The sequence below is a fragment of the Oryzias melastigma genome, linkage group LG5 (assembly GCF_002922805.2).
Source record: "Oryzias melastigma strain HK-1 linkage group LG5, ASM292280v2, whole genome shotgun sequence".
Taxonomy (NCBI): domain Eukaryota; kingdom Metazoa; phylum Chordata; class Actinopteri; order Beloniformes; family Adrianichthyidae; genus Oryzias; species Oryzias melastigma.
In genome coordinates this window covers 18,786,327-18,807,093 of record NC_050516.1, presented here as the reverse complement: position 1 = coordinate 18,807,093, position 20,767 = coordinate 18,786,327, and the positions used below count along the sequence as shown (strand labels likewise).

At 36.5% G+C, this 20,767-nt stretch overlaps 2 protein-coding genes and 1 non-coding gene across 3 annotated transcripts; 1 reads left to right on the top strand and 2 right to left on the bottom strand.

The window, feature by feature from the left end:
• Nucleotides 1-4,862: 4,862 nt before the first annotated feature.
• itih3a.1 (inter-alpha-trypsin inhibitor heavy chain 3a, tandem duplicate 1) lies at nucleotides 4,863-14,126 on the bottom strand. The gene is made up of 22 exons (XM_024270318.2): nucleotides 13,973-14,126; nucleotides 13,752-13,781; nucleotides 13,547-13,570; nucleotides 12,845-12,999; nucleotides 12,641-12,745; nucleotides 12,389-12,551; nucleotides 12,191-12,301; nucleotides 11,942-12,070; nucleotides 11,697-11,813; nucleotides 11,451-11,619; nucleotides 10,845-10,970; nucleotides 10,582-10,763; nucleotides 10,290-10,475; nucleotides 10,069-10,208; nucleotides 7,352-7,512; nucleotides 7,173-7,199; nucleotides 7,035-7,091; nucleotides 6,622-6,735; nucleotides 6,268-6,469; nucleotides 6,002-6,174; nucleotides 5,272-5,383; nucleotides 4,863-5,162 (listed from the first exon to the last, which is right to left on the bottom strand). The coding sequence occupies exons 1-22, from the start codon at nucleotides 14,081-14,083 to the stop codon at nucleotides 5,024-5,026; spliced, it is 2,733 nt and encodes a 910-aa protein (XP_024126086.1). The 5' UTR covers nucleotides 14,084-14,126; the 3' UTR covers nucleotides 4,863-5,023.
• A 1,570-nt stretch (nucleotides 14,127-15,696) lies between these two features.
• Nucleotides 15,697-20,401, bottom strand: mustn1b (musculoskeletal, embryonic nuclear protein 1b). The gene is made up of 3 exons (XM_024270353.2): nucleotides 19,168-20,401; nucleotides 18,964-19,087; nucleotides 15,697-16,966 (listed from the first exon to the last, which is right to left on the bottom strand). Exons 1-3 carry the CDS (start codon nucleotides 19,174-19,176, stop codon nucleotides 16,851-16,853), a joined length of 249 nt encoding a protein of 82 aa, XP_024126121.1. The 5' UTR covers nucleotides 19,177-20,401; the 3' UTR covers nucleotides 15,697-16,850.
• Nucleotides 18,602-18,673, top strand: trnae-cuc. The gene has a single exon. It is a non-coding gene; the product is annotated as a tRNA-Glu (tRNA).
• Nucleotides 20,402-20,767: the final 366 nt, after the last annotated feature.

Below are 20,767 nucleotides of genomic sequence, written 5' to 3'. Positions count from 1 at the left end.
TAAGTGTCTGGTTTTTAGTTTTTCATTGTCAGATCCTCTGCTTCGACACTCTTATGTGCCTTTCCTTAATTCATTGTGCTGTCATGTTCAAGTTTATTTGTTAAACATTTAAGTTTCTGCCACCATTGTGAAACTTATGGCCAGCCCCTGTGGTTTTGGTGGAGAAGGAAAAATGAGGGAAGCTGCAGTTTTGCATTGATTACATTAAGGTAAATGGTATTGTAAGAAATGGTGCGCATCCTCTTCTAAGGATATACCACGTCTGAGCCTAACTTGTTGATACTCTGTACTTGACTGGGCTAGTAGTGGATACTGGCAGGTAGACTTTCAGCCTAGCCATTATCATAGGACCACATTTAATATTTACTCATCAACCTCCTAGTACATTGCAAAGGTGGATTAGCCCTGGCTGATTTTCAGTGGGTAACATTTTAAGTTTAAGTGAAGGATAATGTTGTATTTGGCTGTTCTAGTCAGAAACATTGAATCCACCTTGATGGAGTCTTAGGAAAACTGAAACAACCTTAAAGGCCTATCCAATGAAAATTGTTTTTTGGTGTTTTTAACATTTTCTTATAGCATTTTTCTAGTAAAGGACATGTATACAATCATTTAAAACTAAAACTGTTTTTTTCATTATGATAATGCCTTTCTTTTTTGCCAAAATCGAGAAACCTGTGATGATTTTTAGGACATAGTTTCTTCAAAGAAGTAGTAGTTCAATAGAAATTTTCTTCAGAGTTGTGGGTGGTACTGATGGCACGGAGAAACCCTGCCCCCTTCCCCATTGCTGAGAACTTAGAGCAGGGAATTTGTGGCAACCCCAGGACATTTTCTATGTCACAATTAATCTCCTTTTCAAAAGCCTTTTTTTTTTTTACTGCTCCCGATTCACAACATTTGGAATAGGGAAATACTCAGACATGCATTTGTCTTAACATATGTGTTAAAAACACCAAATTCACCATATTAGCAACAAGGAGAGCTAATATTCAACCAGAAAAGTTTTTTTTTTTTCTTTTTCTTAGCTTGGTAGTTCCAGCCTGGATAAGACTGCACTGGATATTTTTCCAAATAATTTGGGAGAATTACTGCTGTCTTCACAATGCATGTAGCCCCACTCCACATGAAGTGTGAAAATGCAGAAAAAAATAACTGTAAAGACCAAAGAAACTCAGTACAAGAAATAATTCTATGGAGAAAACTACCCAAAAAAATTCAAATGACAACAGATACAGACAAGTTTGGGAGAAATGGGAGAATTACAGCCCTGCCTATCATGGAAAACTGCTACATCCAGATCATCCGCATGGGTGAACTCGAGAGTTTTCCTGAAAGTTCTAAGAAATCTTTAAGAATTGTTTCCACTTCCGTATCAGGAAACTTAAACCATTTCAGGCAGTTTTGGAGAACCACCAAGAATTGGTGCACAGTGCTCGAAGTGTGACCTGATTTATGATAATAAAAATATATTTATAAGTGAAGGACCTCACCATACTGTCCTCAGTCTGATGGCTGCTTGAGCCTGGTACTATCTGTTTTTATAGAAATAATCAAACTGAAACAATTCTGCCACATGTGATTCTAGCAACAGTCTTCATCATGCCAGCCCTTTATTTAACACATATCAGGTTTTGAAATTGTCCTGCTAGTGAGTGCTAAACTGAATGTTGGCAAGTGTGAAGTTCCTCGTCTGTGGATGATTATGTTTCCAGGTTACAAGAAACCCTATCATCTGTGACAGGATGCCATTAACGGGCATCAGGTTTGAGCTTCAGAACAATAGAGAGCGTCATATGTTTTCCAGAATTATTCTGAAAGGGAGTTGGTCAGGGTGCATTACAAAGCAAGGAAGCGTGGGGTGGGTTCTCAGCTTGAGAGGTGCTTTAAGGGCTGTTCAAAGCTGTAAAAAGGCTGACAGATGTGCTTTAGAGTCAAGACTCGGCAAAGGGAGGTCAGGAGAGGTCATTTCAATCAACTCCATCTTTATACTGCTTCTTTGGCGGCCTCAGCAACACCAAGATCTCAAGAGGGAGAATCGACAAGACAAACAGTGCAAGGCCGTAATGTCCAGAATATGTGTCGCCTACATCTATAAACTAAAACCAGGCACAAACTGAACCTATAGCAACCAATCATGCATGGGATTAAACTCTGTCATCCTGTAGGGTACTTTAGAAACTTTAACACGAACACATTTGTCTTACATTTGTGTTAAGCTAAAGAATACAACAAAACAAATGATGCTAAATTCATCTGAGTTGTTAACCAACTTTATTTGTTCTGCAAATGCAAAAAACAAATCAGAACAACAGCAGTAAAAGTAAGATAGCCCTAAAAGCTAGAGGAAACACACGATAGTGGATGCACTGAAAAAACACAAAAACTCACCAAGTATTTTTCTAGTCTAAATACCTTATTATACTTGACAGAAGACAACTAACTGACTTGTAACTTTTCAGTGAGGTGATTTTTTTTTTGTTTGAGGACAAATAATACCTCGTTTATTCAAACCATCTTGACAAGAAGTTGAGTACACAGTTATTTACGTTTAATTTTTAAGAAAAATGTATCTTAAAACATGTAATTCTACTCTCTAACATATTTTAAACTATAAACAAGGATAGTTGGATTGTTTTAGCACTTAAAATAGAATTTATTTGTGAAAGAAGTGTATAAATATACCCACTTTAAAGGTATAAAAACAAACCCATTTTAATTTTATTTGAATTAATTTAAACTTTTCCACCTATAACATAGTTTCTATTTTTATTGTCTTGTTTTGAGAAAGGCATTTTTTCCAGTGAATAGAAAAAACATTTACACAAACAAAAATAAGAGCTTTTCTTGACCTGTCGTACAGATTTGACTCTTTTACCAAACACCAAAGATAGACATTCAGTTTGACAAAAATATACTTTTTTTGTCTTACATTTAGGAAAGTCTTATTGTCTTGGTGAGTGTATGAGTCAGGGGTCTGAAACCTGCAGCTCTAGAGCCAGGAGTGGTTCTTTTACCCCTCCATTGTGAGACTCTCTGGTAAAGGTGACCTTTAAGACAAAAACATTTAAAACCAAAGAAAAAAAAGTTATGCTTGTATTCAAAAACAAACTTTGACTTTTTGTTAGAGATGTACACACCTAAGGAAGCAAAAATAAAGTTTCCAGAAAAGTCTTCTGTCCTTGACTCCACCATCACATATCATTGACTGTACATGAAAACTGGACTACCCACCCTGGTGTTCCAAACAGGAAGGACCCACTGGCTCCAGGAGGCAAAAATACTAGACACCTATTGAGAAAACAATCTTGTTATGCTACATTTTTTTAACAAGTTCTTGTTGGTCCTAATTTTTTCTTGATATTTCTCCTTTATTGCAAGTTATTCAAGTTATAAACTGACCAATCAGATGTCTCAATAAGAGGATGTGGTGTGCACTTGCCCCCGCCTAAACATTCAAAATGTTTGATTGATAGATTTTTTGTAGCCTGCTTTCAAGTGGTAGAGGTGTGAACTTCTAATAAGCCAATTCCGGATAGGCAAGAGTGAAACATTGACTCAAACCGACTCTGACCAATCACTGTTTAATGTCTGGTTCCAACATGGCAACATCCATGCTGGTAAAAAGGCAACTAAATCGATGTCATTTTGTTTGAGCCAGAAGCAACTCATTTTCTATGGATGACATCACACTCACTCAGTCCAGTTCTCATATACAGTCATTGTCCTTGACAATCATTTAACTCTTTCATGTAGGAAATACACACATTTTTAAAAACTGTTCTGAAGACCAATCTCTACCAACGCAATTAAAGTAATCCAATATTTTTTCTGTGTGTAAAAAAAAATCAATGAATATATTCACTATATAAAGCTTCAGTTGGTTTTATTATAACACACCTCACTAAAACTAAGCCTTACTGACAACATTTAAACTATTTGTTTTTAACATCAAATAAGATGCACCCACTAAAATATTTTTAAATACTGTATCTCACTTTTATGCAAAATGAGGGGAAAAAAGACAATATTTTAAGAGATACATACTTTCTAAGCTCCATGTCTCACTTTAATGCTAAACCATGCTTTCTTTTCTCCTTTAACCAGCCCAACTCACTGCTGCCTCCATGTGGCCACACATTTGTAAGCAGGTTACTTCATTATAGATATCCATCACTGACTGACAGACAGGTGAACTGCTTTACTTTCCATCCAAGATACCAAAGGTAGAATCCAGCAAGCCCCATCACTCTACTCAGGGAGAAGCAGCACAGATGAATGATGGATGATCTATTACTCTGGCATAAGAAATAATTTACTGTATGTGTTACCAAAAGGTGTTTTTAAAAAGTGTTCAAAAGCTTGTCAAGCTTAACAAAAACAGCTAAAAGACATAATTTAAAATGTGCTCTGGAATCCAATTAAGATCTTTTTTTTTAACTTGTCCTGTCCAACAGCTGAGCCAACAGATGCGGGCTGAGAGCTTCTTGTGTTGGGCAGATTTTACTGTCACAACAGGGATTTATTGAGTATAAAAATCCAATTAAGATCTGATTGGCTTGATCATGAATAGACCTAGCTGGATTTTAAACCTGGGGACTCACTGTGAGGTAATCCCTACACCACTGTGCAGCTCAAAAGTTGTCATTATTAAATATATGCATTAGTTTTTGCCAAATTAATGAGAAACTGACATAAATGCCAAATTCCTGGTGAGTAATGGAGGCGGTCTGAGTATTTTGCTCCCAGAAACCTTTAATGAGGTCATTATTGGTCAAAGAAAAAACAGGCCAAATATAAACTGCATTGCTCTGACCCAAAGATGGATTGAGAGAAAGAGTTTAAGACTTTTGGATCTAAAATCATGTGATAAACTATTTTATTTTGATATATGATGTTTTACATTTTTTGAAATTACAGGAAAACAAAGGGAATGGAAACTTTTTTTGATCACAAGCTTATTTTGGCTTATATTTTTTGCATTTCGTCAACTTCAATAATTAAAATGAGCAAAGAATCTTTTTTATTGATTTTTAAAAAGGCCAGAAACAATGTAGTCCTTCATGTCTCCATCAATGAGGCCTGTTCCATTGTTGTGGATGAACCAGCAGGGAACGTTTTCTCCAGTCTTCAAATTATGCCTGAAGTCTCTTTGCCAGCCTCTGAGGAAACAGAGAAACCCAGAGGGAAAGTTCATAGATATACTGTAAGTACTCAAACATCAATGACAAATATTATACTAGTAACACTAAATGAAAGTGTTTGAGATACCTGGTTACTCTGAGCTTCTGTCCTTTCACATACATTGTTGCATCTGGTTTTTCTGGGGTCTCTCCTGGACACAGGTCTGTCACCTCATACTGGATGCCATGATAAAATTGACCTAAAGTAAAAAGTCCAGTTTTTACAAAATTCTGTAAGGTTATTGTCAGCCACTGATTATAAAGCATCTTAAAAGATGTGTTGCACCCTAAACACACATGTGTACTCTCTTGCCTTGAAGCAGGTTCAAAAGACTCAAAAAGAAAAATTAATGTACAAAACCTTTTTTATATCAAAATACATTCAAATAAACATGTTTAATGATTCGATAAGGATTTTTAGTGTAGTATTAGCCATTTTGAACAATAAAAAAAATGTACTGCTATATTTGCTGCTTGCAATCCTTTGCCATGTCTTTTATTTTGAAAAGAAATTATATGAACCTCAGTCAAAAGTTAGAAAATATTTCATATTTTTGTAAAAAGCCTATTAAAAGGTTACAATTAAAAATACAAAGTTTTGATTGATAAAGTCTAACTCTGTACAATCAGAAATAAGCGACCCTAAAATAAATTGATCCCTACAACATTTTGAATTTTTGTTAAGTTGCTAGTCTTACCCCAATATATGTCCAAATGAAAAATATTTTCTTTCAATTTTTTTCAATTTGGCTTTTTGATTTTACACAAAGCCATCAAACACCATGAAAAACTCATGTCACAGGAATGTTTTGTTGTACCCAGCAAGCCATGAACAGCAGGAGACAAGAGGTGGCTGTCGAGGGTGTAGAAACCCAGGTAGTCCCGGTGGTACGGGTGATTCTTCCACACTTTGTGAAGCAAGATCACAAACTTAACCGAGTCCTTCAGAGTAACTGTTAAGCTGCGATCCTTGGTCACCTCAAGGTTCAAACTGCAGCAGAACAGAATAGGAATTATGATAGTTCTTTGGAATGTTTTCAAAAGGTGACTTTCTCTAATGAAAAATAGCTGATAGTTCACTCACCTGGGTCCTTCAAGAGAGGCTGTGTCAGACCACAAAAGTTTCACAAGTTTCTCATCCTGAAATACCAAAATTTCTTCAGTGCTCACCTCCAGCCGGACCCTCAACGCTTTGTGGATGATGCCAAAGCGCCAAAAATAAGTATTCACTTTCCCATCGGGGGGAATTTGCTTGTCTCCAATGACTTCCCCATTGACTAAAATGCCTTTGGAAACATGGTGGGAAACATGTTATAAATTCCTAACGAAGTGGAATAAAAACTTTAAATTGAGACTGAAACAGCTTATTAAACAAAATGTACCACATTTTTAAACTTTGAAATAAAGACCAATTCTGAAAGCAAAATAGTGGTCTTACCTAATTCAGGGTCTCTGATTACATTGAAAATAGTTCCCGGAGCATCATTGATATTGAAGCACAGAGAGTCGTTTTTATCAGGGAGCTCTAACACAAAATGAGGATCTCCATCCACTGCAGACGAAAACAAATTGACAACATATGAGATGATTCAATAAAATTAACAAAAGAAAAAATAGAACTCTGACTTGTTCCATATACTACTACATTTACACAAAACGAGAGAATAGAGAATCCATAACCCTCTTATTGAGGTATAATGACACACCAGTGTTTAGAGAGGTGGGATTTTTGAACCCTTATTCAGTTACATTCATCTGAATTTGTCTTTAATTGCAGCAAGATGAGTAAAGTCTTCGTTAGATGTCACCTTTGCATCAACGTGACACATACTGTACTTAACATCTCCTTACCAAGATATACAGGTGCTCCATATGCGTAAGAGACTCCAGGACTTTGATATTGGTGTGCTAAAAAGCAACACCAAAAATGTTAGTTCAAAATAATATATCAAAATTGCTCCAGTATGATTTTTAAAATTTCTGCCTTACACATTCTTTCAGCTTGTTGTCTTTGCTCTGTGAAACACAAGGACAAAAACAAGTTTACCCTTTTATTGTTTCTAGCTGTAGAACAAAGGAATGTTAAATCCAAGAGAGATGGGCAGCAGTAATGTTGGAACCTTGAAAAAAAAAAACACATCCTGATACTTTCCTGTTCTTGTGCTTACGTTCAGTGAGTTTGTCAGCAATGAGAGGGCTGGATGTTCCATCCTCAACCTCAGGCTTGGTGACCACCATGGAGGTGAGAGGAGTGACAAAGCTGTACTGCAGAGACATGTCTAAGGCCTTTGCTGTGGCGTTGGCCTTCTCATCTGGCCCAGCACTTGTGCTGTCATGAGGAATACATTTAAACAGTTTATTACACACTAAGTACAGGCATGGCTCATAGAAAAAAGCAACAAAAGGACCTTTCTAATAATGCACATTCCATGGAAACCCTGTGGATCACGAAACAAACAAAAAAGCAAGTCAATTCTGTGCGGGGAAGTACTTGGGGACCTTCTTTCATCGTGTCTACGTAAGTACAAAGCTATTTAGGAGTTTCTTCAGACTGGAAAGGTTGTTGTTCTGGACCAAGTCACATTAACTTGGTCTAGATCAAGTCCTGAATCTTGCATTCATTCTGTATTCAGACTGCCGTCAATCCGACTTTCCTGTTTCGAACCAACCCTTGTAAACAAACCACGTGACTAAACATCTCTTCAGTCATTGGCCAGAAATTTTAAGGGTGAACTACAAGAGAGAGAATAATGGAAGTTCTTCCCTTTGCAGTACTTGTATTCAAATTTTATATTTTGCTGACCAATTTTTTACGTCTCAACATCAAGCACAATACATTTTATTGCTATTTTGGTACAGCGTTAAAAGTTGTTTAAATTGGCCCAATTCAGTTAATTGCAGTGTCTCATTTTTGATCTGCTTCTCTGTTTACATCCTGGCTACTGTAGCCGTTTTGGTCCAGTTGTTCCACTACAAGCACAGAACCCAGAGTGAACCGGACTTCAGTCTGATTGGAAACAAATCGAAACCACCTCGAAAGATGAGTCCAAGAGCGGTTCCAGGTCCCTGCATTCAGACTGAAAATTTGTTTTTTGATTATCGAGAGAAAAAAGGATTCACTTAAATCAAACAATATGTGTCCGGTCTGAATACACACCTAAGTCATCTCCAACCAGGATGCTAAGAAGCGTAGTTTTTTTCTTTGCATTCATTTGTTGGAGTCAGGGTTATATCCTCCATCGGGTTTTTACAAACAAAACAATGTCAGAACGTAATGATGTGACATCTGAATTCTGTTACAACTTGCCCAAAATTCATCTCAGCTGCATTGCTACTTCTCAAAACATATAGAGAGGGGAAGCAACATAATGCTGTATCACAACTGTCCCTCCATATAGGAATGTGTATGGAATAAGAAGAGGTGCAATAGTTACCCTTAGTCCTCAACTACTATATAGAATACAGAAGGTATAGACAAATAGTAAATGTTTTTCTTGGCTCTGTACAACTTTGATTTCATTCATTTTTTACAGAAATGTATCTGAATGTGTTGTATTTCAGAGAATCAGCTAATGTCAAATGGAGTTCCACAGAGTCCTTTCTTAGGGTTCCTTGCCCCTTTTCCTTTATTCTTCCAAACCAATTACTGTTTTAAGCTCATTTTTATCTCCTAAATGTTGTTGTACAGCTTTCAGCTTATCCCATTGGAGGTTGCAAGTGTGAAACAGCACCCAGTGATTTGGCAGAGTTTTTATGCCAGATGTTGCTCCTGATGGAACCCTGTATTTGAACCCAGTACCCAGGGTCATGCTTAAGGACCCGAGCTGGGTGGGATCAGTGGATACCCTGAGAATTGAACCCAGCTCTCCTGCATGGGAGCCCTACACTTAGCCCACTGAGCCCTTATTTTATCAGCTATATCCATGGTAAAATAAATGTACACTCCTTTTTCAGGAAAATATTTTCACTTACTTTCCAACTGTTTTAAATGTTATACTGTTAAATCTTAAAAAAGCAGAGATAAAATAAAAACAGAACTTTTAATATTTATTTTCAGACAATGTCATCCAGGGATCCAGTGGATCAGCCTTAAGACTAACTCAATTTACTCTTTTAAAACCCAGCTAAAGACCTTTACTTTTTTATCAGACTGATCTGTTGTGGATAACAACATTAGACACTTAGAATGTGTCTTTCAATCATTTTTGTTTAACAATGTGAAACCACACAGCAATTTCAGCAATACTGATATCGAAGCGTTCAGTTTGTTCAAGATATTACTGCTTGTACTTTGGTTGTTGATATATTTTTATGGTTTTTGAGATTTTACACAATTTATACAGTTTTTCAGCCTCATAAAACGTAAGCAATGTTGCCACCAAAAGGTTCAGCAAGTTCAGGACATTCCTGCTTGTACTTTTGGTATTCATTCCTTTTACGCATTTTAAATGTTTATACAATTTATGAAATTTTCACAAGTATTTCTTCAAATTCTTTGTGCACTGTCTCAAATTTCTGTAAGTTTAAGGCCTGTGGCAACTTAAGCATTCTTTAGCTCTATAGTCTTATATCCCTTTAGCAATTACGGTAAATTTCTTCAACATCTTCAGCAAACAGCTTCAGTATCTTCAGCGACTGCATTTAGCAAAAAGCTCTAACATTATTAATAATATGACACACCTGTGAGGTGTGACGGATTTTCGCAGCAACTCACTATCACAGATTTAGATCAATTTGTGAACAATATTTAAGATAAATCATGTCTATGCAGAAAATGTTTCCAATCTTTGATTTCATTTCATAAAAGATGAGAGTTAAAACAAGTGTTGCATTTATATATTTTTTCTGTGTATGTAAAGAATGGAGTGAAGCTGCTCAAACTGACCTCTTCTCCAGTAACTGCTGGATGGTGAGGTAGGCCCACAGACGCTCAGTGAAATCTCCAAAGACGTACTCTTCATCAGGATATAACACATTCCAGTCCAACGTGCTGGCCTGACCCTCCACCTGAAAATTCTCTTCCACCTTCAAAGAATACAATTTTTATTGAGTTTTCACAAGTCCCCTCTTAAATGTCTGGTTAAATGTTACATTTGTGTCCCTTACCCCCTGGCCAAACACCTCCACCAAGAAATTGTTGATGTTGTTGTCCGACAGCCGACCGGCAACCACAATTTCTGAGCCATTGAACAACTGTCTGAAGTGGCTGGTGGTCACAAAGTCCACTGCGTTGTCAGGATACCGCAAGTCAACTTCCAGCAGCAGAGGACTGGACACTTCCTCATAAAAACCCTGGAAAATTAAAGATTATACATTAAAAAAGACAAAATGTGATTATTTTACAAAAATCATCCATCTCTGTATTGAATTTTAAGAAGAAATCACTACATGTGTATACCTGAAGCTGAAGTGAAGCATCTGAAGCTTCAAAGATTCTGCGAGCTACTCCTTGGTTTTGTTTGCTCAACACATCCAAGAATGAATATTCTACATCATTTCCAAATCCAAGGCAGTACAGGGATATATTCCCTCCAATAGCAGAATGCACATTTTCTTGGATTGTTGGGATGTGAGATACTCCTGCAGATACACAGAAAGAAACATGAAAATATGATGCAACTGTTTTCCGTCTTTTAGTATGAAAGCAATCTGCATGCTTACCAGAATTTGGTGATCCATCTGTCAGTAAGATGATCATATCAGTACTTCTTTCTGGGAGCCTCTTTGCCTGTCTGTCTTGGATCAACATATTTATGCCCCTCATCAGTCCGCCATGGAGGTCAGTAGCTGTATAAAGTATAGATATTGTTGAGTTGTTTTTGACAGATTACTTTTCATCTGTTTTATTGTTTTAGTTAAAGGCTAAGAAGTTACAAATTATTTATATTTCTTCCAATTGTTTTTCTAATATTTTGATTCATTTTTGTGTCTTAGTTGCTTTTTTGTTTTGTTTTGTTTTTGTCTGACTTCTTAACTTCTTTAGATTTTATATAAAAAACATTACTATAAAATTACAAATGTTGTCCAAGTTTTGTTTTTATGTCTATCAAGTAATTAAAAAAAGGAAACTTACAAAAAACATTTTCTGCAATTAAAAACACTTGAGATTTTGAGCTTCATGTTCCATTCAACAAATTTCAAAAAATATTGATACGGGCAAAATTAACTGGTATCGTAATTAATATCAATTAATTATCTATCTATCTATCTATTTATCTGTCTGAAGAGAGAATAATAAGAAAAATCAGAAGTAGAATATTTACTGACTTCCTAATTCAGTGATTTTTTTTACAAAAGCCTTGGCTTCTGCCACATTTTCCTTAGTTGCTTTGGTAAGAGTATTTTTCCAAACATCAACGCTGGAGTCAAACAGGACTATTCCAAAGTGATCCTCTTCATGGATGTCATTTAAGATGGCCAACAATGCCTCCCGTGTCTGAAATAAATCCCAGATCATATTGGGTTTATTGGAGCATTGTTAAATTAGGAGTAAAAGTCCATTTGGCTTCATACCTGAGCCATTTTTCTACCCATCATCGATCCACTCCTGTCAATCACAAACACCACATTCTTGGGGACTCTTTGCAGGTCAGGAGGGGAGAAGAAGTGTACGAAATATCCATTCACAATCTGAAAGAAAGTTTTTTTTTTATAAATAGTATTAAAATACATTTTTAAAAATGACAACAACTGGCCTATAAATACTTCCAAAAATTCCAAGCAAATATCAAGGTGAAACATTTGTATTAAAGGCTGACCTGAATGTCCCCAAGGTTGTTATCTCGTTTTACGTCATATTTTACAATAAAATCTCCATCAATGAGTGTTCCATCACAGCTGGGACATTTCCTCTGCTGGTCCATAGTTGGCGAGAAAGAGATGCGTGCCTGGAAAGTGGAGACATTTTTTAGTATACTTCTTAAAACTCAACTAAATTAAATTCAATAAAAGTACATTTTAGGAAGAAGACAATTCAGATTGAGAGAAAGATTTCCTGAATTGTCTACCTTCTTGTCTGTGACAGTTTTCTCCACTAGAGGGAGTAGATCATTGGAGAGGAAGGTCGCCTGGGCATCAACGTAAGCCAGGCCCTGGGGCTCATATATGTTTGTCACAATCTGTTTCCATGCAGGACAATGCACAGGGTGATGTAGGATGTCTGACTTTTAGCCAAAGTAAACACAGAAACGTGAGGAGGAAATCACCTGAAACTTCTGAACCAGTGATTTGGGTTTAACTCGAGTCAGTATCTCGTACTGGCCCAGGTTTCTCTGAAGAAGCTCCTCGTAAGTCAAGATGAAAGTCACGTTACTTTCCGCTGCAATATTGACAGACACAGAAAACTTCTCCATCTTTCTTCCAGAAGCCCTGCAAATATGCACATATATCTTGTTGTTAACCATAAATGTTTGTAATGTTTTGCTCCATCAACTCTGGATTTATTTAGTTAATCTTACTTGACCAATCCAGCTGTCTGTCCAGAAGAGACAGCTTTCTCATACTGCTTCTTTGCCTTTTCTTTCTCCTTCACCTCTCCAACATAAACTTGACCTTCAATTTCCCTGGGAATCACAAATACAGAGTGCAGGAAAACGATGTGCTATGTCTGATAAACACATCAGCAGATTATGGATTTAAATCTTGTATAAAATAAGACTGACATGCTGAAGTTTGTGATAAATGCAGTCTTTGGCAGCTCCACCTCGAAAAATATTTCCTGGGAAGAGTTGGCTTTGTTCAAAGCCTTTGAGGTCATGACAGTGTGGGCGAAGCGAGACGACACCACGCACTCTACTGTCACGCTATGCAGCTCCACCTGAGGCCACCAAGAGAGGGTAGGGATGGAGGGGTTGATTCAACAGTAAAGAAGTTATAATCAAATTCAAATTTTGTTTTTGACAGAAATGTCAGAAAGTAAAGGTTAAAGTCAAGGTTTAAAAATACAAGTTTACACAGGATAAGGGGAAATATTTGGCAGGAAAATTAGTAAAATTCCATTTAAATGTTTTTATTTTTTTCTTAGGGCTTTCGTTTTAAAATAGCAAGTTTTAGCAAAAACTCAATGTTCTAATTTGTCCAAACATTACATCTTGGAAAGAGTTCTCCGAAGACATGATGTCACTGCTTCCACATTTGGGAGTGTTGTGCTGTTTTTGGGATTACATGAATCATGTCCTCAACATTTTCACTTATTCTCAGTCATTTTCTCAGTCAATTAGCTAGCAGAAATAAAACTATGGTGTGAATTGAACTAATATTTAGGACTCTGAACAATGTTTCACATAAATAATTGTTGACTTTGTCTTGATGATTTTTCCCAGAAATGCACATTTTTTTCTCAATAACATTTATATTTTTCTTACCAGTTGTTCAGCTGTGCTTCTTTTCTGTAACAGAATAAACACAAAATAAAATATATGTTTTATTGAGAACAATTTTAATCTAGCCCTGAAAAACATTTCATTTTAAATAGAGATGCTGCAGAAGTTTTAGATTGATACAGTATTGATAACAGCAACATTTATTTATTATTTTTTTATACGTTTTTTTTTCTGTGAAACAACTTACTTGAAGTATTTTGGCAGCTTGCCTCTTTTCCTGAAATACAAATAGAGGACAAACTCTGTCTCACATAAAGTGCAAAAGAGACCAACATAGTGGTAAAAATCAGTTCAAGATTTAAAAACAATCGAAATTGAGCTCGTTACCAATTAAATTACATTTTTCTAAACATCAAGTCTATCTTAACATTGATAGCATAAAAAATTACGGGAACCATGCTAAGTTACCTGCAGAGGCTCTTTGTCCCCGGAGATGACCAGAGCCCCTGAAGCCAGGCTGCACAGCCAGAGGCAGGCACATCCCCACAGCAGCAGGCGGACATTCAGCAGTTCAGACATGACCTGACTTCCACTGAGCACTGGCTCACTTCACTCTTTACTGTGAGAAAAACGTTTGCTGTTTGGGGGGAGGGACAGAGTGTGGGTGTGCTTTCCTCAACTGTTGACCAACAGATTTGGGATAAATGTGCAAGAGGCCCTGAGGTACAAATATCATCCTTATAAACTCAAAGAACTCTGAATGCTTTAAAAACAAAAAAATACTAAGTGTAATAATAGAGTGTGAATGTAACACCCAAAAGCACAAAAGAATACACAAAATTTTGCTGTTGTGAAACAAATGTACAACATAAGTGTTTAAAGTCAGGCCTGACAAAAAAGCATGCTGTTTGACTGTATTTTTTCAAGTAAAATAACATGATAAACAGTTGTGCTCATACGAGTAACTCTGGAAGAAATTATAACTTCTTTGTCATTTTATATATAATCTGAATGACAACACAAAAACTTTTTTCTGCTCATGGTTAGTGGTTGGGTGAAGTCATTTAATGTAAAAAAAATTACCCTTTTAAAATGGTAATAGCAGAGACTTCCCGAATGACCCTGTTCAAAGGTTTACATCCCCTGATGACTTTGTTCCGAGAACATGCACACAAACTGATACAAAAGTTTAAGGTAACCATTCTCACATGTGACTCGTTTGACTGTAATCAATGAGTGTGCACTTGGGCTCCCAGCAAAGAGATGTCAAAAGATCTATGGGAAAAGGTAACTGAACTGGACAAAACAGGAAATGATACAAGAAGATATCCAAGAAAATGAGAATGACAGTCAGGAGTGTTCAAACTTTGATCAAGAAGTGGAAAGTGAGGGGTTCTGTTAATTTAAAACCAAACCACAGTAACAAACATTTCTGCCAGAAAAAAACAATTAGGGATACAAAGAAAAACCTACCAATAATTTTAGCTGTGATCCAACACTCTAAAAACTGTGGTTGGGATGTTTCAAGATCTACAATAAGGAGGCAACTGAAGGAAAATGGGCTGTATGGTCAAGTCACCAGAAGAAAGCCTTTGTCCGCAAATGCCACAAACTAGCTCACTTACAATGTGCCAAACAGCACAGAAACAAGCCTACGAGCTTCTTGATTAAAGTAATATGGAGCGATGAGCCCAAGATTTAACTTTTTGGCCACAACCATAAATGCAACACTTGGAGAGGAATCTATCATGAAAATAACACAATTCCTACTGTGAAACACTGGATCGCTGATATTTTGTGAATGTGTGAGCTACCAACACACAAGAAACTTAGCCAAAATTGATGGCAACATAAATGCAATATGTTATCAGAAGATAGTGGAGGAAATCATAGTTTCTTCTATATGTAAAATTATGAGCACAACTATGTTTAATCAAAAACAGGAACATTTTTAAAAAGCTTTTCAATCTTTGCAAGTTGTTTTTCAAGCACAAAGTAACGGCACGACAATGACTAGATCAATGATTTATTCAAAAGCAAACTCACTCCTGTTTGGTTTGGATCTTTAGCTGTATATTTGCAATTTTGTTGCTGCACACATCTGTGAACAGTTTCTGTATTTATACTGGGCTGTACCCTGCTCCCTGAGTCACTTCCAGCATGAGGTGGCATGGTGTTTACCCAAAGACCTATTTTCTTTTTTTTTCTTTTTCTTCTTCTTTTCACAGAGAAGTGTACTGTATATTAATTCATCACCATCCCCCTTTCTAGGAATACTCCCCTTAAAACGCCTACATGTGGGTGAGCCAAAGACAACTAAGGGTGTATTCAGACTGGAAAAGTCCCTTAGTCCAGGTTGAGTTCTGCAGCTTGTGTTTGGTCTGTATTCAGACTGGCGTTTACCGGATTTCTGTTTCAAACTAAAGCATGAAACCAAAACCACATGACTAAATCAAATGCGAGTGCTTTTGGGTGTATTGAGATGAAAATTTGTTCCAGAATATTGGGGGAAACAAACTCCTATTTTGATCTCTGTAACTCCAAAAAAAATCTTGTCTTTTCTAGACCAAAACCTGTGCCCATTAAAAAAGAAAAACAAATTAAATGTGGATAGAAGAAAAGTAAAATAATTCAACAAAAACACAGATTGGAACTTAAAAAAAGGTTCCCCACACATGACTGCTGGACTTTTGTGACTTCTTGTTGAGTCTTCTTTTAAAGACCTACATTAGTGCCTCAAAACTCAGGAGTGAAAAGAAAAAAAATCTTGGTGAGGGAATTAACTCCAGTCTGGATGAATAAGTGAGGTAGTATTTGTAGGCACACGAGGATCTGTGCAGTAGATAACTGCCCACTTACAATATATGAATTGAATTCCCCTCTCAACATCATACTTTTGACTGGAATCTCACATAGACCCACTTGAAGTAAGAGCTTGTCATTGAGCAGAAAAAAAAAATCTGTTTATGGACTTGGTAAACAGATTTCAGAAAAAAAGGACACATGGCTTCTCTCTGTAAATGCCTGAAGTTTTAAAATAAATAAGGGAAAAAAACTCATGGCATTTATTTAAATTACATTTTATTTTTTGTGAATTAATTTCAAAGGAATGTTGTCAAGTTGCTGTATTAACTACATAAAAAACAGATTTAATAAGAATTAAAGTTATTGTTATATCAATTCAGTTTGAGAACACCTAAACTCTTTTACTGACTGAGAGAGCTACTTAACTGAATAAATATTTGATATAAAAACAAATAGCATCTCACTGAAGAACCTTGTTGTCCAGTAATGATTATGTAACCTAAAGTACATGCTTCTTCAGTGCTTTTGCTTTGCAACTTGACTACTTGGAGAACACACTGGCTGCAGGGTCTTTGGCATCAGCAGGCTTGGAAAGGACCGTCTCTCCTCCTGTTCTCACGCCACTGAACACAGATGGAGCCACTTTTCCCATTCGCTCTGAATACAGAAACAGATAAAAAGATATGTATTTATTTAAATCCAGTTTCTTGTTCAACAAACAACCAAGCATCTGAGTCTTTTGAGAAAACATGCTCCATAATGTGTTTAAAGTCCCACTCCAACCATATATTTTTGGTCTTTTAGAAATGATTATGCATTTTTTTAGTCAAAATAAAACCCTCTATAGTTTTTTAAGATATATTTTCATCAGCACAGCAGGAGCTCATTAGAAATTTCTCCCTTAGTTGTCGTCAGGACCGTTGGAAGGCAATCAGCACTTTGTTTACACTCTCTTTCGCTAGCTTATTGCAAGTCATAAGCTAACATTAGTGTTACAAAAAAATAAAAAAATAAAAATATTACAACTATCTAGTCATGCAATTTTGAATCAATGAAAGCACAGACAAGGAAAATGAAGATGTTGGTAGGTCTATATGTTAACAAGTGGATGCATCTAAATATATGATTTTATTGTAGTTTGATTGAGTTAAGCCATCGCATAATTGTCTGTGGAGAATACTAGTTATCCAGGTCATGTTATCAAAGATTCTGTTCTTTAGGGCTGCTGAACTCTTTATAAGGCGTATCTAGAAGATGTTTTACTGCAAGATTTGAATATTTATAATAAAACTATTGATAAGTGTATGTCTAAGGGATAATGCCCGACTAAGTGTGTATTATGAGAAATTAACACACGACACGGAGGCCTGAACTGTCCGATGTGAGGGTTCTTGTCTAAGGACCCAATCTGGACACCCCGGGGATTGAACCCAGGTCTCCTGCGTGGCAGCCAGCCGCCTAAAATAAATATTCATTCAATATTTAGAAAATAAGCCTATTACAGGGCAGGGGGTTGAAGAAGCCTGCGCAGTATTACAGAATGTTTGGGCTGTGACCGGAACTTCTTTTTAGGTGTGCATTATCACTGTGGTTTATCCCTTTTTAATCCACATCCAGAAGCCAATCAGAATCAAGTATTTACCCAGACTATGATATAAACTTTATTTATGATAATTCTAACCACTGTTTAAACCTACAATTAAGCTCTATTTGACCTGCACATTGAAATCTGCTTTGCTGGGGTTTTCTGCATGCCATGGAGGAAGGGAGACCTGAGAAGGGCAGGAGTATGGCATGCAAGCTGATAAGAACTGCTACAAGAACTCATTGAAAATTGGCATGACTGTAAAGACAAGTTTATTGTTGACTGTTAAACCTTATCTTTTAGGATTCATTACTTTCATTACTTTCTATAACGTAGAAAACCGAAAATGAGGGGCTGTGCAACTTGATGACTGCATTTTCTAGATCAACCCTTAATGCCGGGTTGAAGAACCAACCAAACTTCTGCTTTTATTCTTTTCAGTAGGACTCATATTCTCTATATCTTTATTGTCCATGTCACATTTCAGCCAATTTTGCCGTTAAAATATTTTTTAAGTCAGTCATTATGAATGTTATAGAATTACGTTTAAATGAGGCTCCTTAGCAGCTTTAAACTTTTGACAACGACCAGATTTTTTATTTTAGCCATTTGTTAAAAATAGGTTGACTGTTGGTTCTTAGTATTAAACATATGATTATTTATCCTGCCAGTTTTTGGACTGAAGTTCGATCTCATCACAGCACCACTCCCTGGTGGTCTAGTGGTTAGGATTCGGCGCTCTCACCGCCGCGGCCCGGGTTCGATTCCCGGTCAGGGAACTACGTTTTTTTTAAATAATTATTCCAGCTTTGGATTATGAATATGCTTTTCTCGGTTATTTCATTGGCCTTGTGCTTTTAAAAATAACTGCCAACAGTGTTGCACTGTTTATTTAGTACGTTTTTGGTCAGCTGGCAAAGCATCCTTGAAAAAGAACAAACATGTTCTTTGGACTTTTTGATAAGATAAGAATATAGTGTGTCCTTTAAGAGTCTGTATTTGACATGGTGTTTTGCAATTATCTTGTTTTATTAAAAATATTTAAAAAAGATAAATTAATTGTACTCACCACACTCCACCATGACCTCATAGGTCTTACTCTTGACTTCACCCTTTAGGCCAAGTTTACTGCGAGCTCCTTTCAGGTCTTCCTCTTTCATCGGAGGGCGCTTCTTCTTTTTAATGTCACCTGGCTAAAAAAATTAATTTAGTAACAGGTTTTCTCAAATTTGTACTGTTTAGTAAATATGTAAAATCTCTGTCCAGGGCCTACCTGAGACATAATGAGAGCTTGGTAGTTTCTTCCACAGACTGCTTCTATGGAGCTATTTTACTAAGTGTTTTTGTCTCCATCAAGCCTGGTATTATATATAGTCAACCCCTACCATCTGTTTCACCGAGGTCTGTTGTCAGAACGTATTCTTAGGCCTGACGTGACAGATGATACAGCTGGAATGGGTCTCCCCTAAGTTAACAAGCCAACAGCTGATAATAATGGAGCCCAGTTCCTCTTGGCAGTTTAGGAAGTAAGAATATCCACAACCCCATAGCACAAACTTCAGAGGCTTTTGCAGTTAGATGAAAACAAACATCTTAATTTTTTTGGAATACAGCTGTGAAAGATAACATCCTACAAAAAAAAAAAAAAAAAATGCACAATTTCCTGTTGAGGTGAAGTTACAGGAACATGAGCAATACAAAATATGAGAATCTGAAACCAAACTGTATTATGATGATGGTCAAATGACTCACAGCCATTCCAACAGCTAATTTTAAAATTCAAATCTGAGTAACATAACAGTTGTTCGCATGAAATCTAGCCATAGGTTTTTAACGATGCTTTGAGCTTTTGGAGCTTTACTCAGGGTACATGGGGGTATAGTGGCTAGCACCAGTAACTAACAAGACAAAGGTTTTGGTTCAAATCCAAGCAAGGTCTGTTGAATAAATTTGCATGTTCTGTGAGTTTTCATGTGGTTCTCCAGTCTCTCTTTAAGTCCAAAAACATCTTTCATATGATAATTGGTAAATTATCTGAGCTTTAACTGCCTCGTGGTGGACAGTTCAAATATTTAGTGTTCCCCAAGAGCATAGGGTCTAGCTATCCCAAGAATTTCTTTTTTTTTCTACCAAAAAGGCTCTGCAGCCACAAGTAGGTTAATGCTAACCACTTGCTCACACAGTATCAGAAACAGAAATACATTTGTATAAGAACAGTAGTGACTACATATCAATAAGTTGTCAATCCAGAAAGCAGCATGAAGCAAGAGTTAAAAAACAAGATGATTTGAATTCTAACGCAATTTGTTTCCTGTTTTTAGGGAAATAGGTTTTCTTACCTTGTGTTTCTGGGTGATGATTGAGTAAGAACTACTTTCAATTCATTAGTTCACATTTCCAATTGAGTAATGCAAATATATAAAAAAAAAAGTATATTGTATTCCAATGCAATTGAACAAGTCTTTTTTAAAGTATTTTATTTGAAAAGCACTTAATTCATGCTCGAACCCCTCGACTTAAATTAATCATTAGTTAAAACTGCAGAATATCTTAAGTCCTCTTTGTTCTGCTTGAGCAGACTGGAAGGTGCTGCGGTATCCCCCTTTTTAAGTCATTTCACTTGTTCCCAACACGGCACAAACATAGTAAAACTATGATCAGTACCATAGTAGTTGTAGTTTATGTCACCACCTTTAGTTTTAAACAGAACTAGCAGTCAGTCAAACACTACACACAAGTTTTATCACACAACAGTACACATGCACACAAGGCGTCCTTCCTTCAGGTGCGTGGTCCACAGTCGACATTTACAGTTTAGAGGTCTATCACATTCTTCAGAGCCCGCTGAATGCTGCTTTTGTGTCTGATGATTC

Coding starts and splice junctions, on each gene's coding strand:
- itih3a.1 (XM_024270318.2), bottom strand. CDS start 14,083: ATGTCTGAACTGCTGAATGTCCGCCTGCTGCTGTGGGGATGTGCCTGC. Junction 10,476..10,581: donor ATGCTTCACTTCAGCTTCAG/GTATACACATGT, acceptor TTAATTTTCCAG/GGTTTTTATGAGGAAGTGTC. Junction 5,163..5,271: donor CAGAAGCTCAGAGTAACCAG/GTATCTCAAACA, acceptor CTGTTTCCTCAG/AGGCTGGCAAAGAGACTTCA.
- mustn1b (XM_024270353.2), bottom strand. Junction 16,967..18,963: donor TGAGGTCATGGTGGAGTGTG/GTGAGTACAATT, acceptor TTCTGTATTCAG/AGCGAATGGGAAAAGTGGCT.